The sequence below is a fragment of the Scomber japonicus genome, chromosome 5 (genome assembly GCF_027409825.1).
Source record: "Scomber japonicus isolate fScoJap1 chromosome 5, fScoJap1.pri, whole genome shotgun sequence".
In the NCBI taxonomy this organism is placed as follows: Eukaryota; Metazoa; Chordata; class Actinopteri; order Scombriformes; family Scombridae; genus Scomber; species Scomber japonicus.
In genome coordinates this window covers 16,313,963-16,340,244 of record NC_070582.1, presented here as the reverse complement: position 1 = coordinate 16,340,244, position 26,282 = coordinate 16,313,963, and the positions used below count along the sequence as shown (strand labels likewise).

The 26,282-nt window shown below is 39.8% G+C and overlaps 3 protein-coding genes and 1 long non-coding RNA gene across 4 annotated transcripts; 2 read left to right on the top strand and 2 right to left on the bottom strand.

Moving 5' to 3' along the window:
- Nucleotides 1-744: 744 nt before the first annotated feature.
- On the bottom strand, nucleotides 745-6,352 carry ppcdc (phosphopantothenoylcysteine decarboxylase). Its single transcript, XM_053319235.1, has 5 exons — nucleotides 6,149-6,352; nucleotides 4,121-4,216; nucleotides 3,572-3,700; nucleotides 3,285-3,453; nucleotides 745-861 (listed from the first exon to the last, which is right to left on the bottom strand). The coding sequence occupies exons 1-5, from the start codon at nucleotides 6,290-6,292 to the stop codon at nucleotides 773-775; spliced, it is 627 nt and encodes a 208-aa protein (XP_053175210.1). The 5' UTR covers nucleotides 6,293-6,352; the 3' UTR covers nucleotides 745-772.
- Nucleotides 6,353-6,482: 130 nt separating this feature from the next.
- Nucleotides 6,483-11,201, top strand: hacd3 (3-hydroxyacyl-CoA dehydratase 3). Its single transcript, XM_053319259.1, has 11 exons — nucleotides 6,483-6,668; nucleotides 7,361-7,403; nucleotides 7,511-7,584; nucleotides 7,968-8,132; nucleotides 8,275-8,320; nucleotides 8,548-8,658; nucleotides 8,784-8,911; nucleotides 9,028-9,140; nucleotides 9,984-10,090; nucleotides 10,173-10,304; nucleotides 10,392-11,201. Exons 1-11 carry the CDS (start codon nucleotides 6,591-6,593, stop codon nucleotides 10,466-10,468), a joined length of 1,074 nt encoding a protein of 357 aa, XP_053175234.1. The 5' UTR covers nucleotides 6,483-6,590; the 3' UTR covers nucleotides 10,469-11,201.
- Nucleotides 11,202-11,346: 145 nt separating this feature from the next.
- ints14 (integrator complex subunit 14) lies at nucleotides 11,347-16,961 on the bottom strand. The gene is made up of 12 exons (XM_053319257.1): nucleotides 16,898-16,961; nucleotides 15,985-16,273; nucleotides 15,312-15,419; nucleotides 14,998-15,153; nucleotides 14,410-14,528; nucleotides 14,179-14,321; nucleotides 13,995-14,087; nucleotides 13,739-13,883; nucleotides 13,476-13,609; nucleotides 12,977-13,095; nucleotides 11,785-11,850; nucleotides 11,347-11,677 (listed from the first exon to the last, which is right to left on the bottom strand). The coding sequence occupies exons 2-12, from the start codon at nucleotides 16,204-16,206 to the stop codon at nucleotides 11,444-11,446; spliced, it is 1,539 nt and encodes a 512-aa protein (XP_053175232.1). The 5' UTR covers nucleotides 16,207-16,273; nucleotides 16,898-16,961; the 3' UTR covers nucleotides 11,347-11,443.
- A 4,439-nt stretch (nucleotides 16,962-21,400) lies between these two features.
- On the top strand, nucleotides 21,401-23,454 carry LOC128358892 (uncharacterized). The gene is made up of 5 exons (XR_008321420.1): nucleotides 21,401-21,481; nucleotides 21,683-21,822; nucleotides 22,378-22,477; nucleotides 22,702-22,766; nucleotides 22,927-23,454. It is a non-coding gene; the product is annotated as an uncharacterized LOC128358892 (long non-coding RNA).
- The last annotated feature ends 2,828 nt before the right edge of the window (nucleotides 23,455-26,282 follow it).

Below are 26,282 nucleotides of genomic sequence, written 5' to 3'. Positions count from 1 at the left end.
TTTTATACTTATACTGTAATTTGAAAAAAGAAGAATATACAATATATGACATATTGTTATTCATATGACCACAACCATATAGTTTGCACAGCCATATTAATTCTCTCTTCAGTCATTCAGTGTGGAGGATAGATGTTTAGAGAACAATTTGAAAACGATAAGTCTGCATAGAAAACTGTTATTGCATGAACTGCATTTTTCAGCTCCACTTTAGCTCAATGACATGTCACTAATAAAATGCTCCTTTGTAAACAACAGAAACATTCAATCACAAGTATCAGTGTTATTTTGGGATTGATACAGTCATTGTATAAAAGGGGAGGAACTTAAACAACAGAATCAGCTGATGGAAATTCTGTCTCCAACAAGCCATCAATCATGTCAACATGTTTTCATCATAAATATTTGACAAATAGAAAACCAGCACCAAACTGTTTAAATTTCTTTCTCTAATAGCTGCTGTCAACATCTAAAAATGAATGTGTCGTACCCTGACACAGGTGTTTTTAGTTATTCTAAAGTTCAGGAATATGCCAAGAATAATAGTAAGAGCAGTATAGATGTGTGGTGCCTTGCCATAACAGGTACAACAACAATAACAGGAAAGGTCTGGGAAATGTCAGTGAATAGCTGTTGGTACACTACACCCATGCAATCCCAAGATCTTCTATCAGATAGGATGAGAGAGAATACCTGTCAGTTTACCATGGGTGTTTTCAAGGTAATGCATACAAAGTCATAACATGGACTATGGTGCCAGGTGATGTGATGTTCATGTTGTCTCAGATGACTCATCTGGTTTCTGAACATACTGTTCAACAAAACCGATGATAGTTGCTACCTCTGCCATGGCTCCTTTACCTGCAAAGAGAAAGGGATTGCTGGTTACATAAACACACACCCTAATAAATTACCAGTCGGTGGCCTAGAGGCAATGATACTAATAAAATTCAAACACACTTAACACAAGACTCCTTGTGCACATCCTTTGTACACACAAATATACTGTGTTGCATGCATTTTTATACATTCACAAGGTTTTCTTTTTTAAATCAGAGTGTTTTGTTCTAACACTCACCAGTACTTCTGGGCGAAACAGCTCTATCACAGCTTGTGCTGACACTAATCTTGTTAAGATGTTAGTACAAACCTAAAATTTCCTGCTGCAACTGTTTATAGTACATTTCTGGAACAGATCATTTATCAGGTGATGGCTGTGACAGTAAAGCTACTGAAGAAAGTGTTGAATTTTACAGCCACTGAAGATAAAGATGGACAAAACCCACACTAAATGTCTTTGTAAGGCGTTGGGTCACCACATGCCACCAAAATAGCTTCAGTGCGCCTTGGCATTGATTCTACAGTCCCTGAACTCTAATGGAGGGATGAACACCATTCATTTGAAAGAGATTCCATCATTTGGTGTTTTGATGATGGTGACTAACTAGGGCTAACTAACATATGATTCACATCATTTACATACTCATCAAACCATTCAGTGAACCCTCCATGATAGAAATGTGTCATCATAGGATAAATGTGATCACTCAGAACAAATGTGTACTGATTTGCAGTGACCCTTCCCTCTAAAGGGGACAAGTGAACACAAACCATGCCAGCAAAATGCTCCTCTCAGCAGAACGAGTCACCAGATCCTCTCATTGGCTCAGGGGTCAAGCATTCAAAAACTGTACTGGTTTTTCCTTAAATTTGTCACCCATCTTTAGTATTTATCTGAGCTTCTTATATCCTTGAAAAATCACTTGAGGAGTAACATTCACCTGAGAGCAAGATTCTTGACACCAATTTGTCTCCTGCCGTAAATCCTTTGCACACTAGTAATCACTTGACTGAGTTGTTAACCCTTGTTAGTACTTTAAGTGCACTGGTCATCATTATTGAGAATGGAAGTAAGTTAAGGACAGTAGTATCTGTGCAAGGAGGCCACAGTATACAAACGTCTTGGTGTGAATACATCTATGACCAGAAATATACTGGACCATACTGCAGACCCTGACCCTGCTGCACGCACTGTCACAGAAAACCTTGTCTAATTGTTCTCAGTGGTGGGTTTTCTAGTGTCCACTGTAGTTCTAATTTGACAGAAGGGTGGTTTGTTCAGGACAATCATCTTCAGGGAAGATACACTGAGAGCCAGTTTACAGGAACACGCTGACACAGTGCACAGTCACACACATATACACACATTTACAAATGGGAGCTGCACAGAAAAACCACAGTCTGAGCTACTGGCTACACAGCTGCTTCAATGGAGAAGTTGGGTTGAAGGCATATCAGTGGCAGTAGTGAGTAACATGCATTTTCCCCACCCAGATGTATTCCAGTCACATGTCTGGTTCTCTAACCTTTGGCCCACCACTGTCTGTGGGGCCCACAGTCTTAAGTATAATATCTACTATCTGGTTTTCATGATGCAGGGAGACTTATACCCCTTTCACCAAGACGTTGCCACTATTCTGGTCTCTCTAAGCATAAGGTCCTATGAAGACTGCTAAGAAGACGTATGTCTATTGTAAGTGGCCTACTTTCTTCAAAGATTATTTGAAGATAAAAAACATAGTTTTGGTTTATAAGACTTTCTCAGAGTGTACTGAGCAGTGAATGTGACCTCCCACACTGCCGGCTGTTGCTGTCTCCTTAGATTCATGTTTTGTTTTTGAGCAGTGGTGAAGTTTGCTCTGAAGTTCACACCATCTACTCAGGAAGTGCTATTTTTTATTATAGAATGGACAGTAAGTCTTGAATTTGCTCTTTTGTTTCACCAATCTCTGTGGTTGAGTAGTTCATGTCTCTTTTTTTTAACACTTTGTGGTTTCCCTGTGCTATTTTCCTCTTATCGAGTCTGAGGCGTGCATTGGTCTTTGGGGCCTTTGTCTTCACCATCTCCTCATACCTTTGACTTTAACACTGATGGTTTTCTGCATTCCAACTAAAGTTATAACCTGCAGTTAGTCTCAACAGGAAACACATGGGTCATCCTGTTTGCATCCGCTTTGTCGTTTCTCATTGTATTTAGTTCAAATGACCTCTGTGTCATTTCAGGTAAGAATGGTTTTAATTGACCTGCATGATTAAGCACTCAATAATATTAAGGGTGCGGTAAAATATACATTTAAAAGATTGTAATACTGCTAGAAAGTCCGGCAAAAAAATGATCTTCACTTACAATATCTGACCCTGCATCAGAAAACCGCAGTAAAGCTGACTTAAAGGCAATTTACAGATATCAGTGAATCTTTAGTTTTTCTTGTAATTATACACACCTTCATCTCCACACACAAGTTTCTTAGCAATGCAGGGGATTTCCACATATCCAAACTCTTTCAGCTTGGATACCTGCTGGGCTGTAATCGGATGTTGCCACATAGCTGTATTCATTGCAGGACAGAAGAGGAGAGGGCGACTCAGATCCCAGGCTCTAACCACACATGTCTGCCAATGACAAACACTAATTAACTTGGAATTAATTTCACATAATTTATGTAAGAAATCATTGATGAGTGTGCTGTAACATTTTGCAAATAATCAGTAAATGCACTTTTATTCTCACCAGCAGATTGTCACAAATGCCGTTAGAAATCTTTCCAAGAGTGTTTGCATCTAAGGGAGCAATGACAAGTAGGTCTGCCCAGCGCCTTAGCTCAATGTGCAGCACAGGGTCAGATCTCTGAGTCCACATCTAGAACAGAAACATGGCATTAGGCATTCAACCAGTGAGACACTCACTTCCTTCCTGGAATGCATGACACTTTAGACTAGAGTTTCTCAATCTTTTCAGCCCTTGTCCATGTTTTTAAGTTTCAACATTCTCATGACCTCAGCAGTTAGAAAGATGTGAAGTGACAACACATGCAGTACTTTTACATTTTTAAATAAAGGATTCTTTTGTATTCTCTTCAAAAGAACAGGAAGGGAGATTCAAAAGGGTTGTATAAAAAATTATATTCTTCATTTAACTATTTATTAAAATATACAAAACAAAATATAATTTGTAGAAACATCCAGCATCAGCTTATCGGTGGCCACAAGTTTGAGAAACTCTGCTTTGGACAGTCATTTAATAACAGCTTATAATGACATTTCACAAGCTCATTGTTACCTCCCACTCATCCTTATCACTGTAGATTTTGACTGAAACCTCTTCAGGATTGTAGAAGTGTGTGGCATGCTCCGTTGTAACCACTCTTACATCCACCTAAAGCATAAAGTAAAATAAAAAAAACTAAGAAGAGACATCTAGAAATGCCAAGCTTTGTTACAAGAGTCTTAACTTTCTCACTCATACTGGTTTGACCCTTTTTATCTTTGAGTTCATTTTATCTGGTTTACTCTTGTGCATACTGTAGCAACTCTCAGAAAAAATTGTGCTTAGATGTGCAGAATTTCTTAATTTTACATGATAACACTGGACTGGGAAATGGTCTTGGCTCCTATATGAAACAATTTTTAATATTTTTGGGCAGTGACAATGTGACCTGTATCCAATGGTAGTTTTTTCTAGAAACACCTTTATCACCAAATCCATGACCTCTGTACTGTCACACTTGGATACATTAATATAACATATATGATTACTTTACAGTGACTAATGTATTTTAAAAAACTACCTTTTTTTCAACTTTGTATAACCTAGCCATATATAGCCTGGAATTAAAAATCTGTCCTCCCATGTTTGCTTCTCATCTGATGTTGTCTGATATGGACTAATTAGTTACTTGTCCTTGAACACACAGAGATGTTCCTCCTTAACAAGTTACACCTTTCTTCCCCAACAGGTGGACAGCTTCTGATAGCACCCAGTGCATATACACACATCCTGACTCTGTGTCCTTTGTTTCTTTCCCATATGATCATTCATATATCATTCTACAATTGCACTCTGTCATGACTGTACACTGATCCTTTGCAAAGTACTTATTAAAAAAGCGACAAAGACAACTTGGCCATTGTGTCATCTCTTAATTTTTCAGATTTCCACCACACTAATTACCAGAGTTTCTTCACTGTCAGACTGTAGTAAGAAAAACTGCCACTCTCTCTCAGCCTGAGTTATTCTTGTAAATACAAAGCATTGTCAGAGCAAAATACTGAGTCTCTTTTGGCCACCAAACTAATTAGAACTATGGATGATGTTTGCTATATCCCAGATTTCTCTCCTCACAAAAATAATAATAATTTGATCAATTTAAATAAGAACAGTTCCTACAGAAGGTCTCAAAATTGTAAATGGTCTATCTGACGTTATAACTGCCTGTGCCATTGCTGATCACAACATAACAACAGGCATTTTGTGGAGACAACAATGACATTATATTGCCCTGCTTCTGGACCATTGTATTAATTTAAATGTAGCTGCAGAGTACCTTGCTTAGGTTATCATTATACATCCAGTTTTGATATTTATGCACAATGTCACCTCAAGTGGAACATATCATTTTAGTCAGACATGTCTAAACTCTTGACACCAATTATTTTTCTGGGCGTATGCAGGGTAAGGTGTTAATCATTACAAACACAATTCAGACTTTATTTGTATAAAAGAAAGTATTTGCATCATGATGCAAATTAGACACAGCTGTTTCTTCCTGTTAGTACAACAACAGTCCGAACACTGTCCTCATGTTGTGTCTGATAACATTTCCAGCAACAATCCAGACATTTTTGGAGTCACACTGGGTCTGCACTTTCACTAATATCTTCACTTCTCTTTAATTTACAACTACCACCACTACTACAACTTACAACCTATTAAGAAGTTTTCAAAATTGTATGCAGTTTGTGTACAATCTGGTCTGGTCTGTATAAAGACTGTACTTTAACCCTAAATAAAACAGCTATATTGGATAGTAAAATCACACTACCGTAGTAATAATAGTAGTAGGCTGTTAATTAATCAGGTTTAACTGCCGTGTAGTTGTTGCTGTGTAGTTGTTGCTGTGGTGTTTATTGCGGCCTAAGAGCTGCAACATCTCCATCTTGTGGTAAATATGAGGAGATGTTGTGCAGTAATAACGTGACCAGCTGCATGGGAATGTACTTGGACTATATGTAACATAAAGAGACAATATAAGCTTTGGTTGAATGGACGCTCTGAATAAAACTAAATAAATAGGTGAAAGCAGCTCACCCCGGGGAGCTGAAGAAGCTGTGTGACCAAAAGAGGCAGCTTCAAGGCTGCCACACTTCCCGTCACGCCAACAAGAACACGAAAAGTGCCGCAACATCTCAACAAATCACTTTTTGCACAAGAAACAAGCTCGTCTGTCTGCATGGCAGTTCATCAACGAGAGGACGACAACGAACTCACGGTCGTGCTCCTGTTGAGCCAGCGGCTTCCACTTCCGTCAATAGTCACCAACAGCCAATCAGGGCGATCAACCGCTCTGTCTCCTGAACGCGCACAAGTCATGCCGACTACGTTGACAGCTGTGGAGCGCGCACGTTCGCAGAATATTCTGGGTATTTGAAGCTTTCCAGATCAGCTAGCATGCTGAGGCTTCAGTCATTGTCCGCCCAACGCAATATTTGGTTAAAACAAAGCTGTACAAAAAAAAGAAAAGAAAGCAACAATGACACTCACACCGCTCGTTTACTGGGCTCAACGCCATGAAGACATTTACCTGCGAGTAGAGCTGACAGACGCTCAGGTGAGTTAGCACAGGACAGTATCGTCTCGCTTCATGACACAAACAGCCCCCACTCACTTTTCATTGGGAAATGCTTGCAGGGTAGCATTATCTGACCGACTATTGCACTATTTGGCGCCTCTAAGGCTGCATGTTAAATCATGCAAATGAAAACAGAAGGTTTTTGTTGGTTTGGGGCACGATTTGCATATTTGATGCTAAAATTTAGAGATCGTGTGAAGTGATAGTTGATCTTATCAAAGCGCTCCCACTTTATTTATCAGGTTTGAACCCGCAATACCAGCTCAGATATGCGTTGAAGTAATGAGGAGTGAATGTGTGAAGAGTCAGGCACACTAGTTATTAATCCACAAAAAATACCCCTCAGTGCAACTCGGTCCAGGTCACCTCGCCCCAAAATGAGGTTAGTCAGGGTTCTGTTTGGGTTAGATACAAAGATACAAAGATGTCACTTTGCCCTAAACTCCAGCCTGGGGGGAGAGTTCCTTCAGACAAGAAGATTACTTGGGTTGGTAATGAAATTGCACCATCGTTGTTGGATTGTACCCAAAGGGTGTTTGTAAAACTTTGCATGTTCGCCTCTGCTCAGCAGTACACACACAGTACAGTACACAGGATGTAACATGATGCTTGAATTAGCACCATATAGGAGGAAATAAGATCATCATCTGCTTCTCTTTTTCTCTTCGCAGAATATTGACGTCTGTGTACATGAAAACGTCCTTCAGTTTAGAGGTGGGATACATATCTGTGGTACATGTGTTGATGCTTATTAAGCTATGAAACTAATATTTTAAAAAGTCAATAACTTTGTGACACTTTGTACTGTGTTTTGCATGCAGCCCAGGGTCATGGTGCTAAAGGACAAAATGAGTATGAGTTCAGCCTGGAGTTTGTTTTGCCAGTAAAGCCAGAGGTATAAATCCATTAAAATTCTTGACATTTACTGTATGGGCTGAAATATGTGCCACCAGAAACTGAATCTGAATCACATAATTTGAATTTGTATTGTTCAATTTGAATTCTGAATCACATAATTTGAATTTGTATTGTTCAATTTGAATCATTACATTGAAAAACTGGATCTGAATTGTATCATTTGAAATTGAATGTATTAGTTTGGAACTGAACATTCAGTTCTGACAATTCAAATTCAGTTCTGATGGACAGAGCTGGATGAGCTAACCCATTCAGATTCAGTTTCTGGTGGCACATATTTCAGCCCATATTACTGTTTCTTCCTTATTTATGCCTTCAAGTTCAGCTGATTATGAAAATCAAATGAATCCATGTACCCAGGTGAGCCACAGGTCCACACAACGACAGGTGAATATTACAGTGCGGAAAGAACAGCGTGGCTGGTGGGAAAGACTGACCAAACAGGAGCGCAAGCCAGTCTTCCTGGCACCTGACTTTGATCGCTGGCTGGACGAGTCAGACGCAGAGATGGAAATCCGGGAAAAGGTGAGATTAAAGCTACTGTAGGACAATGCACCTCCTGTATCATATTACATACTCGTAGAAAACAAGATTGTAAAATGTCAATTTCACACTACCTAATGGGCAGAACACGTATACATGTTTTCTTTTGTTTTACTTTGAAAAGGAGGAGAAAAGGAACAGACTGAAGGCTTCAAGGCATACAGAGGATGGTGAGTACAAATTTAGACAAAATGAAAACATCCTTTTAGTGAGTGGTTTCATTGTGAATTGCAAATCCAAATATTTATAATCTACAAATTGAAACTAATGACTTAATTGTATATACCTACTTCTCTACAGTCTAAGGCTCATCCACTACAAATAGACTTGTCATGTCTTTTTTATGGGAAGATGTGTGCATCAATTGCCTTAATGTATTCTCCTCTTTTTGTTTCAGACTTTGTCAGCCTAAAAACTGGATTTTTATTTATATATAACCTGGTGCAGTTTCTTGGCTTCTCGTGGATCTTTGTCAACATGACTGTGCGGCTCTATATCTTTGGCCAAGGTGAGGATCTGTGTAATAACTTGTTAAGTTACCTACCTACCTACCGTCCTTCCTTCCTTGATGAATCACTTCACAACAATCTAATTAAAGCTACAATTTTCATCACTTAAAAACTCTAATTTCAGATTCCCTCTATGACACATTTCACACCATATCGGATGTGATGTTCTTTTGCCAGATCCTGGCAACAGTAGAGGTCCTCAATGCTGCTTTTGGTGTTGTCAAGACAGGTGTTTTCCCAACTCTTATACAGGTATGAGATGCTCATTTGTCAGTTTGAATAATGTGCAGTGATGACTTCATTGCTAAATGAAATGTCACAGATGCAGTGATGATACATTTTAAGTGTACTATTTGTTCTTTTACTAGGTGGTTGGAAGGAATTTTATCCTCTTCATCATTTTCGGTAGCTTGGAGGAAATGCATAACAGGCCTGTTGTGTTCTTCGTTTTCTATTTGTGGAGCGCCATCGAGATATTTAGGTAAGCATGTCACTGTCATGCCATTGTTCACAATTAAGAGTCATGGTGATGGTAAAGATAAATGGTCCCAGTCTCAGCATAATTGCCTGTGAACAGAGAATTGTTGTTGACCTTTCACCAGTTTTCCAAATGGACAAACTTCTACTGAATTGTGTTTTTTTGTTTAACTCAATGTTGTTGTCACTAAGGTTTAAAAGTATAAAGAATATTGTAAATCAAAGGTTTTTAAAGTGGGAGTTTGGTCTCCCCAGGTAGGCTCCAAACAGTTTAATGGAGAAAATATTACATTACTCCCCCGCAATCCTCTAGAGAGGATAAGCAGTTTGGTAAATGAATGAAATATTACATTAGTTATTACATAAGTTATCAAAAGGGGTTCTATGTAAAGAGTCCAGTAATTTTACTGTTTTTCCCACTTTCCCAGAGACAGAATGGTGTAGTCTGAAGTATGTCAAACAGCAATATCAGAGCAATATGAGGCTATCTTGGCTCAATTGTTGAGTGTCTACAGGATCAAATAACATAAGCCAACAATCTCAGACTTTGAAAACCTCTGTTGTAAATTGTATTATATCTTACTTTTAGTTTGATTTGGCTCACTTGAAATCTCTTAAATATTAAAATAATTTTAGCAACAAATGGCATAACAGTTATAGTATGTTCAACAGTGTTGCATAAGATGCAGAGCCAGTAGTGCACTGACACTCAGGGGGCATTTAGTTTGAGGATTATGTTTAGCAAGCAGCTGATTGGCGCAACATTTTTTTTTTTCAAGAGTCATCCTCACAGCATGTCACTGTTATTTGTCTGTGTGTGTTGAATAACATGATGCTCCAATTTCAGGTATCCATTTTACATGCTGGGCTGTTTTAATACAGAGTGGAAAACTCTCACGTGGCTGCGATACACAATCTGGATACCACTGTACCCATTAGGTGTTTTAGCTGAAGGTGAGCTTGTGCTTACTTCTCTTAATTTCTAATATTTGACACACAAATACTAAAGATCATCTAATTTCTCAATCCCATGTAGCTGTTGCTGTGATACAATCCATTCCCATCTTTGATGAGACCAAACTCTTCACCATCCGTCTGCCGAAAGCCATTGGCACTTCTGTCAGCTTCTCTTATGTCCTGTTCGTGTATCTTGTTCTCATGATTCTGGGTAAGTCTCCAGATAAAACATTTATCTGTCATAAATCTCTGAGCACTTGTTCGAATGACTGCATTTTTTCCTTCCACCCCTCTTCAGGCCTTTTTATCAACTTTCGTCATCTCTACAAGCAAAGGAAGAGGCGTTTCCGCACCAAGAAGAGGAAAGCAAATTGAGTTTCAGCATCAACAACAGCTCAACTCCTCAAACACCTTTACTGCCTGCTCATTCCTGGGGAAACATTTTTGAAATGATCCTCATAATCAACCATGCTCCACTTAAACAGTTCTCATTAAGAAGTTTTCTTTTCTGCTGCCTATTTGCTCTCAATAAAATGGTTTCCTTAATGGTAAACAACAACATCCTACAGATGGTGCAAGATTTCATTGCTGCACTGACAGTTTAACTCTTAAGATGATCTGATTTCTCTTTCCTGTCATCATAAGCATTTTGTTAATTGGTAATGAAATAAGCCATAGAACATGATTTTTCGTTTCCTTTTCAATCTTAACTTGTTTTGGGTGTACTTGTTTTAAGCTGTAAAAAAAACCTTGTATTTTCTGCTAAATGAATTGCAACAAGCACTGAATCCCCTGCTGGTGTCAGTTGCAATTGTGCGAATGAAGAAAGTGACAATATTCTCAACAAATACTGTATTTGTGATCATTCCAGATTTCTTAACTGTCCCACAAGCCTCAGGGAAAATTATACTAGTGACTGCTGAAGGGAGAGCACTTTTTTGTCCCTTATGCTCAGTAACAACCTGTTATGAATTAATTCATTTGTGTCACTTCCTCACTGCTTTTTTTCATCATTTTGACCTGAAATGCCAACATTTACAGTCATATCCCATGTTTGATGTATATGTAGCAGTTATTTGATAATTAATAAAAAACAACTTTAAACCTGGTCAATTTATGAAAAAGATTCTATAAAGAAACACGTATAAAAATATGTACATGTTAACATTTTCCAACACTTCACTATATACGTTTCGCCATGTTTAGGCAGCATCGCAGAGGAGTGTAAATTATCAGTCTGACTCCACATTTAGGTTTGTGAAGCTGCTCCTTTGAGTTTTTTAAACTGCATACACCAACTGATCCACACAGGCTGCAACATTTCAGTCCGTTTTAACAAACTGATACGGCTCAGCTTGAGAAGTCAGTGTGCATGGGAACGATGTTGTGATCGAAGGCGGCGTACTGGGAGTCTCCGGTGCTGGCCAGCTTGAGTTGTTGTGCAGCATGCGAAAGCTGGAAAGCAGCGTCAGGATGAGCCGAGTCTGGCAGAAGCGTGCACTCTCTCTCCAGCAGGTCGGCCACTCCTTTCAGGAGCTCCCAGAAACCAAAAGCCAAAGCAGCCTTCCGGAGACGATTCAGCTCCTGATAGATTAAAATTTCATAACAGTTATTTAAATTATGACACCTCCCCCCAAAAAACATAGTTTAAACAGCATTTTCAAGCTTGAATTGTATTAAACTAAATTCACCTTATAGAAGGTTTGAGTCTTATCAGGCAATTTCCTTGCATTCCTCAGGATCTTCTGCACATCCGTCTGTACAATGACAATAAATTACAGAGTTAATAACTGAGTCACTGGTTAATGACCACCACATTTAACAACCATTACCCTCACAATCTATTTACATATGGTTGTCACAGTCATTAACAAATCCTTATCAATCCATCAAGATGTCCTTCAAGCTAAACACAGGGTTAAGGTTGTAAATCTTAATCCCAGCACAGTCTCAGCGTGGAGGAAAAGTAAACTAATGCATCTGCTCAATGTATTGCATGCACTCTTCCTGTACTCCTACATGGACATTACTCATAATAGTTTATTAGGCCTGCACCAATCATTAAATAGACAGAGTTGCTCTTCTGACATTATGTATCTTGTCCTAGTGCCAAGAAAGGTGATAAGATAGCAGCCTTGGATTGCCAACAACTGCGTCCTGATTACGGTACTGACCTACATTTGTTGACACCCAAATTGTCATGAGTTTTCATTAAGAAGTGTATATAACTTTCTTTACTTTTTTAAAAGGTTTTTCTGGTGTTTTTGTGTCCATGCAGACACAAGGTTTCTCTAAAGCATCAGATACTTGTGTGCTGAATAAACTTCATATATTCAAGTATTCTTCTTCACTCAGTAAGCAATAGCCAAGTCCCATAGTCATGCCTATTAGTATCTAACCCCCGGGGAGAATACAGAGCACTGCACTGCAATTTAACCAATTCCTGCAAATAAAACTGTCCTTCTCATGGGAAAGGAAGATTTATTTAAGAAGCTGCTTTGGTTTTTACTCCACCCTAGAGGCCTTTAGTAGCAATTAGTCACAAGTTCATTTTAAACAAGATCAGCTTAAGTAAACACTGCACGCAGTACGTCTCTGTCTTTAATTTCTAGACTTGCTTCTGTGACGTACCATGGCATGTACACTTTGGAAACACAAAGTTTCAATTCACCTTGTCAAAGTGACCCCTACTAACTGAAAACATGCTGCACACTGCAGTGACATTTTAATACTTTAAGAAGATAGTTTGGAAAGATCTTCTGGTGGGATTAAAAGCTTTAAACGTGTCTCCACTTAAAGCTCCTCATTTTCGCTCTTTCTCTCATTTCTCCAGATACTGCTTTACATATACAGTGACCTCATAACAAACAATCAGCACAGTACCTGCAGCCCACTGGCCTTAATCCACACAGTGACATTCTGGGCATAGCTTCGTTTGACCTGGGGCTGCAAGGGGAAAGGACTTTTACTGTCATCTTCTCCATAGGGATTTTCAGCAGCCTCTGAAACACCAGAAAAGTCACAAAAGACATTAGAGTGAAGCCAGTTAATCTAGAGCATCATGATCAAAGCTGTCCAACTACGCAATAAAACAGTAAATTATTAACTGCTGGATTATGTACACATACAGAAAGGCCTTTGCTCACAAGGCATAAACAGTAGTTTACTTGTACATGGGTCAGTGTGTCATAAGTGACATTAAAAGTGTAGTTTCACAATATCTCAGAACACTCGTACTTTACAACCATGCCTTCAGAATAAGGCAAAGAGAGATTATGAACAGTATGCTAAACAGTACTTTTTAAAGGTTGCTGAATACGTAGAAAACTAATATTTGTTTGTCTGCAGAAGACACTGACACTGTGGAAGGGTGAGGGGTTACCTGAGATTGGTCCCAAATGTGAAATCTTGCCCAGCCAAGGCAGAGGGTCTGGACCAGGCTCAAACAACGACATCATCAGATTCGATTTCTTCTTGCTGTCTGCTTGGGAGTACAGCATGCCGTACCACTCTGGCCTGGGAAAGGAAATTAATTTAAGGGCATTTGTTCATAACATATTTCACCTGTTTGCTCTGCAGGTGTTTTGTCAAGTACACGCATTGAATTCAGTAATGTTAAATATCAACTGCTGGGTCACATCTTACCCCAGCTGGACCAGTGCCACCATGCCCTCAACTTTCAGACTGCCATGAAGAAGTACACAGAAATTTGGACTCTTTCCTGCCATTTGACTGGCAGAGGCTTCCTCCTCAGGCTCATCTGTGGCTCCTGTGCCAACATCATCCACCTCTAAAATAAAGCACAAATGAAAAATGTTGATAATACCATAAATCTGAAGTGAATGAATATGTTTAGTATTCATTTTAATCAATACTACAAAAAATATAACATAACACAAACCTTTGTTTACAGCAATAGGTAGTACCAGGTGTCTGGATATAACAGGAGGGCTGGAGATATCAGCAATTTCAATGAAGCCCATAATTTCCAAATCTGAAACATGAATGACAAAATGAATATTTGTTTAAAAAAAAAAAAGAAAAAAGTCTAAACTCAACAATGAAATTTGAAGCCAGCTAGGTACCTGTGTTGACTGTTAGAGGCATGGGCTCCACCTCTTCATCCACCACGAACGGCTCGGGTCGAGGGAACACCTGAACGTCAGAGGACAAGTTCCCACAGTGTAGGACAGCGTGGAAGGGAGAGTACGCCCGATCGATCAGCTTACTGGAGAGATACAAAGATGTGTTGATAACAACATAAAGCAGGAAAAATTTCAATTTTGTCTGGATTATGTCTCAAGCAACAGGCATACCCAAACATGGCCTGTACACTCTGCATGCAAAGTAGTCCCTCCATAGTGAAGATTTGTCCGTCCCCTCCACTGAGTCGAAGTAACTCCTCCAAGTTGTCCATGGCGCCAGTCATCTGTAACTGCAAACAGGGCATAGCTGGGATGTCTATTTTAAGTACTGCAAGTGCAAAATTGCAAAAGGATGCAATGTCAAATGGATGCATGAGTAATTTCTGAGGCAAATCTCAAACTGCTACAGCATTAAAAACATACAACACACAACATAAAGAATAAAAGGTATCTATGCTATCCATTTTAGTTTTAGGATTCAGTTATATTCCAGTCATTTGCATTACATTATTGTATTAATGACTCTTCATCACCATTACTCTACATTCTGAGTCAAATTTGCCAATAGAAACAATTTTACTCTCATCTTAAAATTTCTTAGACAATATTTTAAATATAAAAGGCCCAGTCGAGGCCATCACCTTAAAAGCTGTTTATGATCAGCTACATCCTACCATGGTTTTACCATGGTTTGTCACTGTGCACAAGAAAATAGAAATGAACTGCTGAACATCCAGCAATAAGAGTCGGTTTTAGTACCTCTTCTGCATTGGCTACACACAGGATGAACATTTTGGTTGGGAAAGGGAAAGGGAGAGGGAACTTCTTGTCATCTCCACGCTGTTTCATTGTTTGCAGAGAATGACGCAGCGAACCTTTTCCAATACCAAGAGACCCGTCAGTAACCAGCACCACCTGCAGGACATAAGAGGGAGGTACATCAACAGAATCCTGTGTAACGAAATGTGCAAGAACAGCTGAAATCACTGCGGAGAAACCATTTGACCACACATCCAATCAATCAATGATGAATCAAGTAGAGACGTTGTTTATTTTACAACGGATCAAAATACCTGACAGGGACAGGCACTGCCCCACTCCTGCTGTACCACGTTACTAACTCCATTAAGAGCTGACTCAACGCAGGTCTTGTCATAGTCTTCTAGGTTGCTCAGAGCCTCCTGCACAAAAAAAATATATATTTAGATAACTCTCCACTCTTCATGATGCTGAAGTTAGTTTCTGAGTCATAGCTTAGACCAGATCCAGATCAAAAACTACTATACTTATACCTTTCAAATATGGACTAAATTATTATCATAAATATTTGACAGGTTTAAGTATCTTATTTTTAAATAGATATGGTCTTATGTGGTCTGGATGGAGAAATATCAATGAAATCATCTATTTTTCAGTTTTCAAAAGAAAATAAAGGTTTCACAGACCTGGAAGTGGGTTTAAGCAACATTAAGGCTTGTGCTACGATGACCAACAGACTTTCATAAGCGTAAGTGTTGAAAAAATGGATAAGCAGCCACTCAATATCATTATTTATGTTCCCCTTAACTTTCATCTTAACCCCTAATCAGTGTCTAAATGCTGTGATGTCCACTCTTCTCAAAAGTCAGACTCATCTTCTCTAAAGTCAAGCTGTTCTTCTTTGAGGTCAAACCTTAGTAGGCAATGACTCCAGAGAGGTAAACAACATGCTTGACCTTTCAGATTTTTACATGAGGAACACTTTACCTGCAACGCATTGTAATCTCTGGTGAAAGGCACCAAGAGCTCCCAGAGGGAGGAGAACGCCATAAGTGCTGAGAACTCCAGGCGGTAGTTCGAGGCCATGTGTTCAAACAACATGTTGAGTCCGTGGACAGCCAGGTTCTTTCTCTGAAACTCTTCAACGCCATCCTGTGACACCGGCCGTGTCATGGACAGAGACACATCCATCAACACCACAGTAGGCATGACTCACTGATGTAATATGGTTTTATTTCAAGAAAATAGACTAAAAGCGCTCTCCAACGAATTCCCACTGAAGAAAAAGAACAAAAAGAGATTATTTAAGTGAGAACATCACAAAAGTAAGGTTTATAACTAATAGCTTCTCCTGTTTATAGAAGAACAGGATCATTCATCAGTCATTTAACATATTATTAGAGCTGCAACAATTAGTCAATTAATCAATCAGTTTCTTTAGTCTTTGATATTAGCTTTCTTTATTTAGTCTATGATTGGAAACTGAATAGGTGGTGGACTGCTGGTCAGGACAGAATTATTAATACACTGTTTGACGTTGCGTTACAACTAAACGATGAATTGTGAAAGTAATCGACAGATAAATGGATAATGAACAATGGATAATGTTACTGGTCATTATGCTACAGCGGTCGTGTTAATGTCAGCACCACTACCTCTGAGAGTATGAAGAGTTACACCGAGGTTATTTCACACGAAACAGCCACCATTAACGTCGTTACAAGTTACAGAGGAAACAACATCCTCCAGCTAATTGTGGCTAACGCCAATATCCTGTAACGTAACGTCAAGAAGCGTCAAATAAACGTTTAGTTTACTATTGGACAAATGTAAGACGATAATATCCCAGCAGTTTAACTATTCAGTGAATATTTTATATTACAAAAACTCATATACGTGCCATTCAATGTTTATCTTGCCATCCGGTACTTGTGTTGTAATGTGCCCCACTACTTCGGTCCGGGTCGAAAGCGGTGAATGCATCAAAGCATAAATAGTTCCGCATGCTAGTTCGTTCATACATCTGTGCTGAAGAAATGTGTACAAAAGTGAGCAGAGAATTAGTAATTTTAATTAATCTATCAGCATCTACTGATCTGATCATATCCCCGGATTTTGATAATTTAGCGGATACTTTCCATAGAAAGAAGCAGCCGTTTAAATTTAAGATGGCGTACACTTTGTCTACTGTGTATGAATGTACACTAGCTAAAGAAGGACTAAAAAACAGTTTTTTTTAAAAAATCCAAAATGACAAAAATAGGGTTCACACACGCAAATCAATTAGAGTTTAATTTGATTTCCTTTAAATAGTCCTTTAAATAGCATTGTAATCATCAAAAGGCGAAACCTCTGCACATTTTCCCCATGTGTTTGGGTTGGACAACTTTTAAATAATCAAATAAATAAATAAACTGTCTAATGGAATGGGTTTGCCTCTACACTATGATCTAGATTTTTTTATCTGTCTTTTCAGTCACTTATAGGAGACTGCAATCATAGCGACATAGAGTGGACTTTGCAGTATATGGCAGGCGACGAGGTATTGTATAAATAGCTGGAATGATTGCAAATATACTATTTATTAGTGGTGTTCCACAAGCTGCTTTGTATTGTTGTAATTGTGGGGGGGAGCTGGACTTGCCCACTGCAGTCAATTTATGCAGCTTGATTCCTCATATAGGCTAGCCATTGTTTCTGGTGGAAATGAAGTGTACATGAAGGCAGCGACTGCAGCTGAGATGGGTTTTGTTTCTCCTCTCTGGTGTTTTGTTGTGTACCCTCTATGAGCTGACCATCAGTGCCAGATTGTATGTGCCTTTTCCAAAGCCTCAGATTAGAGAACATTTTGGAGATGGTCTAATCGAGGGGGTTGATGAGGATACAGAGACTCAGAGGCTGGAAGAACCTCTCATTACAACTCATTAGAGAGAAAAGCATGTCTGCATTTCTGTATTTCTGTAGCTTCAATCCAGTCCTGGTTTATCCCCATAGGTGGGTGAGACCTAGCCTGGGTAAACCCATGCTCTCTTTCCAGCGACATTCCACTTCGCTCAGAAAGTTCTTCTTGTTTTTGTTTTTTAATTTTAAGCTTTATTGGTTCAATAAGCGTCATTTACAGTCAATATGTTGCAATATGTTGTATTATTGTGAAAAATACACAGACGCACAAACTTTCCTCGGGTCATGTCATGTAATGACTCACAGCTACACTCCCTCTGCTGGAGTCCTGCAGTTACTAAACAACACTACTGCTGCTGTTAGATTAACATACACATAAAACATGAGGAAACACAGAAATAACTCTTCTCACAGTGCTGCAGCTGACAAAATAACATTTAAAATACAAGATAAACTATAACCTTAGAAATGTAAAAAGCACTCAAAAGTTCATATTTCTCACGAATCCCGGGTGAATAATGTGTTTTGTTTTTTCCAAGCGGAGTTGCCGTACATAACTGTCCAACATGGCGGACCTTGGCGGACTCAACTGCGCATGTGTGACTCACATCGGGTAGCGATGTCCCTACCCGATGTGAGTCGCCACCCGATTTGAGTCTGACATGCGCAGTAGCGTCCGCCATCTTGGACAGCTACTTAGGCAAACCACTTGGACAAACTACTGTTATATGTTGGATAGATGTATTTCAAAGACGTTTCAGTAGTTGGATCCGAGTCTGCACAAAGTGTAGAAACAATAGAAGTTCAACACAAGTTTGTACATCTGTATGTAACCGGGAAAGTATTAATACACGAGCCGTTGTTCGCGCATGCGCAGTGTCGCTATGATCGCTACCCGATCTGAGTCCGACTGTCACTACCCGATGTGAGTCGCCTACCCGATGTGAGTCTGACATGCGCAGTAGCGTTCTCGATCGTCCGCCATCTTGAACGGATATCTACGGCAACACCGCTTGGACAAACTACTGCTACCATAGGTAAGACTGGTTTTTTGTGCGTTGCGTTTCTCGCGCATGCGCCATGACGCTACCTGACGTCAGTCTACCGCGCATGCGCGTTGTGTTACCCGATGTGAGTCTGGTTACCCGATGTGAGTCTGTAGCGCATGCGCTTTGTATCTATCCGCGCTGTTACCCGATGTGAGTCGCGCATGCGCCACTTTTCAATCTTGCACCGTCAATTTCAGCGCATTGATTAAAATGAGCGATTTTGAATATTTCAGTCAACTCCATGCTTACCTGCAATCGGGACAGTTTAATCCCAGTTGTGGAAAAGCTGTGAAGTGGAAGATTACTCGTTCTCAGAGTAATTACATCTTGAAAGGTAATTTGGCTAGCTAGCATGGTAATTTGATAATGATAATCATGGTAATCATTTGAATTATAATAATAAAATAATGAAAATATTTTAGCACAACATTTCCTATTTTCCAATATTTTTTTTTCATATTAATCATAAATTTTATTTTTAATCTCTTCACGAAAAAATGTTTTAAAAAGTGTTACACATGGCTCATTAGTGACAAAATATGTCTGTTTCAAGAGGTTGTCATAAATCAATACATTTTGTAATCAACATTATTTTAATGAAAAACATGAATATATATTGCAAGACAGATAGAAGACACAGACAGACACACACAGAGAGAGACAGACACACACACACACACACACACAGAGACAGACACAGAGAGAGAGACAGACAGACACACACACACACACACAGAGACAGACACACACACAGAGAGACAGACAGACACACAGAGAGAGAGACAGACAGACACACAGAGAGACATACAGACAGACACACACAGATAGACACAGACACACACAGAGACACACAGAGAGAGAGAGACACACACACAGACAGGCACACGCAGAGAGAGACAGACAGACAGAGAGACAGACAGACACACACAGAGAGAGACAGACAGACACACACAGAGACAGACACACACACAATTGTAATTAAAGAATTGTTTTCTACACAGATGGCAGACTGTTCTACACTGGCCCAAACAAACTGTACATGCGGCTGGTGGTTATGTCTGAGGAGGAAAAGAGCGCTGCTCTCAAAGAGTGCCACAACCAGCAAGGCACAGGCAACCACAATGGTGTCAGAGGCACCAGAAACCGTTTGGTGGCAGGATACTACTGGCCCACCATCACGTAGGATGTTACTGACTGGGTAAGGCAAAGTTTGTTATCTGGACGATAGAACTTCCAACTATATTTTTATTTCAAGAAAAACTAACTAACATGAGATATCTATTCAAGTACATTGACCTCTGTTTCAGGTCACGCGCTGTCACCAATGCCAGTTAAATGATCCAATAAAAACAGTGGCACCAGTGCTACACTCCATCAAGGTAGTGTTGAACACCAATATATAATGTTCTTTTCAACATGTGTCAGATGACTCTGTGATAAACTATCGACATTTATATTTGCAGGTGAAAGAAAATTGGAGTGTGCTTGGAATGGATCTAATTGGCCCATTAAAGGAGACTGCACGCAAGAACAAATACATTCTGACAATGACTGATTTATTCAGCAAGTTTGTTGTTGCTGAACCGCTACAGTCAAAGTCAGCTGTGGAGATTTCCGCTGCAGTAACTGCCAAGTTTTACATGTTTGGCATGGTCAGCAAAATCATAACTGACCAGGGGAGGGAGTTTGTGAATGAGGTATGATAAATACAATATTAGATAAACCGTGATCATCTTCATAGCTGCAGATCATTCATGTATTGTTTTTCTATTCAGTCGATGCTTACAGACTTTGTTGTATTGCTCTTGTATACATATTTACAGCTCAACAAAGAGATCTTCACACTGCTAAACATGATGATGTGGTCCTGTTGGCTTCATCAGACCGTGACCTCCTCGGTTCGCAGCCAAGTGTGAAGCGGCCGGGATGGGAATCAGCACCTCCAAATCTGAGTCCATGGTCCTCAACCAGAAAAGGGTGGAGTGCACTCTCCGGGTCGGGGATGAGATCCTGCCCCAAGTGGAGGAGTTCAAGTACCTCGGGGTCTTGTTCACAGTGAGGGAAAGATGGAGCGTGAGATCGACAGGCGGATCGGTGCGGCGTCTGCAGTAATGTGGACTCTGCACAGATCCGTCGTGGTGAAGAGAGAGCTGAGCCGAAAGGCAAAGCTCTGGATTTACCAGTCGGTCTTGGTTCCTACCCTCACCTCTGGTCATGAGCTTTGGGTAGTGACTGAAAGAACAAGATCGCAGGTACAAGCGGCTGAAATGAGCTTCCTCCGTAGGCTGGCTGGGCTCTCCCTTAGAGATAGGGTGAGAAGCTCAGTTATCCGGAGGGAGCTCGGAGTAGACCCGCTGCTCCTCTGTGTTGAGAGGAGCCAGATGAGGAGGCTCGGGCATCTAATCAGGATGCCTCCCGGACGTCCACCGGTAGGAGACCCCGAGGAAGACCCCGGACACGCTGGAGAGACTATGTCTCTCGGCTGGAACGACCTGGAAGCGAGGATGAGGACAATCACAGACCTCAATGAAAAGGTAGTGAGGCACAAAGCTCATGTATTGAAGTTGTTGTATTTTTGTGTTTCATGTTATTTACTTTATTTGTGGCTTTGGCCAATAGCTTCTTGCCAACATAGAAAAGGCCCAGGAGAAGCAAAAGAGCTGTTACGTAGCACGCAAAAGGAAGCGCTGCAAAACAGTAGAAATTAACACAGGTGATGACATTCTCCTTTTCAGGCATGGCCTGAAACATATGCATCAAGGCCCCTACAAAGTCCTTGATATGTCAGAAAATGGCGTGGCCACCATCCAAAAGAACACTGGGTCCTTGCAGAAGGTGAATATCAATCGCCTGAGGCCGTACTACAGACAGAAACGTAAGTGTTTTCAGTATACTGCTAAACTGTTGGTGTGGCCATTGTTCCATTCTCCACTCTTGGTAACAACCTGATTTGGTAGTTTGTACTTTGTCTATGGGATCAATGCCCAACTTCAATTTCTTGTCTTACTTCAGATTGACAGTCTAGAGGACTGTCTAGGAGAGAGTGATCAAATCTGAGCTGGACATCTACGCCAAATACAGTAAAGTCATCCTCATCATCCTCCTGAAGTACCTGCCTCCCCATCTACGACACCCTTTCAGTCTCCACTCTCGGTAAGAGCCTGATGTCAGTAGTTTGTACTTTGTCTGTAGGATCAACACAATACTTCACTTATTTCCATCTTCTTGTTGTCTTAATTCAGATTGACAGTCTAAAAGACTAGGAGAGAGTGATCAAGTCTGAGCTGGACATCTATGGCAAACACAATAAAGCCAATTGTGTTTAAATGACACCTGTTCTCGGTAAGAAGCTGATTAGGTAGTTTGTACTTTCTCTGTGGGATCAATGCCTAACTTATCTTATTTTCAATTTCTTGTTGTCTTATTTCAGATTAACAGTCTAAAGGACTGTGTAGGAGAGAGTGATCAAATCTGAGCTGGACATCTACGTCAATTGTGTTTAAATGACATCGTTCCAGTCTCCACTCTCGGTAAGAAGCTGATTTGGTAGTTTGTACTTTGTCTGTGGGATCAATGCCTAACTTCAATTTCTTCAAAAAACTTCTACTACTTCCAACAAATAACAACTACCCAAGTGAGAATGATACAAGAATTAACATTTGAACACAAAGCTTGAAGTAACATTTCACCTTGTATTCAACAACCATTTTTCTAACATTTCTTTTCTTTCAACACTGACGGCATCAATGACAAGAGGTGCAGTTCCAGGGAAGGAAGCTCTTGAGAGGAGAGTGCAGCATCCCAACACAAGACACTGAGGTAAAGTTAACTAGTATGAGGTAGAACTGCTGCTTAATTTGTTTTATTAACTGTAATATCTACTGAGTGTGTGGACACATGTTTAAAAGACAGTGCCATATAGTTTCAAGTTTACTATAATATCTGTTGTACTAATATCTTTATTTTTGTGCAATTTCAGGAAAAGATGAAGATGATCGGGAGACTGCACTGTTGACAATCATCCTTCTGCCTTAAGCACCTACATACCTGTATGCTCCAGATTCAGATTGCTTCAGTCTTTCTCTCTCTCTTTCTCTATCAACCCCAACCGGTCAAGGCAGATGGCCGCCCACCTAGAGCCTGGTTCTGCCTGAGGTTTCTTCCCGTTACGGAGTCGCCAAGTGCTTGCTCATGGGGGGAATGTTGGGTCTCTTTAAATTAAAGAGTACAGTCATAACTTATGTCCATCCATCCATCTTCTTCCGCTTATCCGGGGTCGGGTCGCGGGGGCAGCAGCCTAAGCAGGGAAGCCCAGACTTCCCTCTCCCCAGCCACTTCGTCCAGCTCTTCCCGGGGGATCCCGAGGTGTTCCCACGCCAGCCGAGAGACATAGTCTCTCCAGCGTGTCCTGGGTCTTCCCCGGGGTCTCCTACCGGTGGGACATGCCCTGAACGCCTCACCAGGGAGGCGTCCGGGAGGCATCCTGATTAGATGCCCGAACCACCTCATCTGGAACTTCTTATGTGATTACATAAAATTGTCTTTACTTGAATATATGCACAATCTTTCATATAGCTATGTACATACATGTGTCTTTTGTTTCTTCCATTGTTTATATTAAATTTTTAAAGCATGTGGTTAAAATTCAAGATTTAAATTCTTTGACAATACTGTTTAAGCTCTGTCTTTTGTTTTTCCATCTCTGACATCAATTTGATGGAAACACATTTTTGTATCTTTAGATTAAAATGTTTGGTTCATGTTCAAAATGGAATCCTTTGGTCCTTCAAAGTTATAAACTAAAAGTTAACAAACTTTCAGTATTGGCTTGAGCATTCATTCATTTGAAATGGTCTTGTAATAGTGTGTCAAACAGAGGCATGCATACCACAGTTTAAATATCTGTCTGCATCAAAACAACAGCTGAGGAAGTCCATCAGGTGAGTGGAGGAGCTGTGACAGAACTAGAGAGGGTGGTACCTGTGTCTATAACAAAGTATAAAAGAGTGCACATCACACATCAGATAAATCTTGGCCTCTTTTTTGTTAACAAAACTGTTCCAAAATCAAAGCTCTATGAATGTAAAATGGATGTAATGTAATGTTAAAAACTTCAGTTAGTTTATACCATTCTCAATTGAAAAAATATAAAATATATAATATGTTTATAGTACAATACATCTATATGTACATATATATAATAAAATAATATTATATAAATAAAAAGATACATAAGATAGTGTGTATATATCTATATATAATTATATATTGTATATATATACTATCTTATCTATCTATTTTATATATGTATATAATAAAATAATAATACAATATAAATATATCAATAAAAATATAGATAGATAGATAAGATAGTGGATAGATAGATATAATTATTATTACTATTACTTTGTATTATTTTATTTCCATGTCTGATTTCCAGATAGTTCCATGATATGTATACTTACTCTTAACCTCTGACAACTATTTATAAACAAACTATTTATATTCATTCATATTTATGTATTTATACTATTGATTTATTTTATTTATATTTATACATGTCTGATTTCCAGATATTTCCATGATATGTATACTTACTCTTAACCTCTGACAACTATTTACAACCAAACTATTTATATTTATTCATATTTATACATTCATACGATTGATTTATTTATATTTATATTTATATGTTTATACAACTGATTTATTTCGCGTATCGCGTTTTGAGTCTGGGGGCGTTTTTTCCAAGCGGAGTTGCCGTACATGACCGTCCAAGATGGCGGACGATCGAAAACGCTACTGCGCATGTCAGACTCACATCGGGTAGGCGACTCACATCGGGTAGTGACAACAGAGACATTATAATAAGAAGGACTTTGGTGACAAGGAGAAAAAGAAAAAGAAACGGAAACGGAAACGGATTTCATATTTCACCAGAATGGATACTTGGCGAGCTGTACAGAAAGTCCTGAGTCATAAGATGATCGTTGTGGATAAAGGGAAGACATTGAAGGTATGTAGCATTATAGCTTTTCTTACTTTAGCTGAGTGGCTAGCCGAGCTAATCGCTAATACTATTACGGCTGTGAGCAACCATATAAGTCGTGAGTGGTCTTGAATGAATCAGGGCAATCTAAGCTTTCTAACAATGTATACAACAATATATATGTTTAAGGGTTGGTGTTTAAACAATTCAGAAGAACTTGTCGCTACCTCCCAACCTCCGACCCGTCCCGTAGGCGGAACACAATGCCTTCACGGTGCTTGATTTTACACATTTTTCATTCAGGCCGCCCCTCTGGCCCCTTGTAGCAAGTTTTGGGACAATCCCCCACCCTTCCCATTTTTTACTTTTTCAACACTACCGGCCCTGTCATTTTTTTCAATTTTTGCCCGCTTTGGAAAATCCTTGACAATTTTCACACAATGCCTTCACGGTGCTTGATTTTACACATTTTTCATTCAGGCCGCCCCTCTGGCCCCTTGTAGCAAGTTTTGGGACAATCCCCCACCCTCCCCATTTTTGACTTTTTCGACACTACCGACCCTGTCATTTTTTTCAATTTTTGCCCGCTTTGGAAAATCCTTGACAATTTTCACACAATGCCTTCACGGTGCTTGATTTTACACATTTTTCATTCAGGCCGCCCCTCTGGCCCCTTGTAGCAAGTTTTGGGACAATCCCCCACCCTTCCCATTTTTGACTTTTTCGACACTACCGACCCTGTCATTTTTTTCAATTTTTGCCCGCTTTGGAAAATCCTTGACAATTTTCACACAATGCCTTCACGGTGCTTGATTTTACACATTTTTCATTCAGGCCGCCCCTCTGGCCCCTTGTAGCAAGTTTTGGGACAATCCCCCACCCTTCCCATTTTTGACTTTTTCGACACTACCGGCCCTGTCATTTTTTTCAATTTTTGCCCGCTTTGGAAAATCCTTGACAATTTTCACACAATGCCTTCACAGTGCTTGATTTTACACATCTTTAATTCAGGCTGCCCCTCTGGCCCCTTGTAGCAAGTTTTGGGACAATCCCCCACTCTTCCCATTTTTGACTTTTTCGACACTACCGACCCTGTCATTTTTTTCAATTTTTGCCCGCTTTGGAAAATCCTTCACAATTTTCACACAATGCCCTCACGGTGCTTGATTTTACACATTTTTCATTCAGGCCGCCCCTCTGGCCCCTTGTAGCAAGTTTTGGGACAATCCCCCACCCTTCCCATTTTTGACCTTTTCGACACTACCGGCCCTGTCATTTTTTTCAATTTTTGGCCGCTTTGGAAAATCCTTGACAATTTTCACACAATGCCTTCACAGTGCTTGATT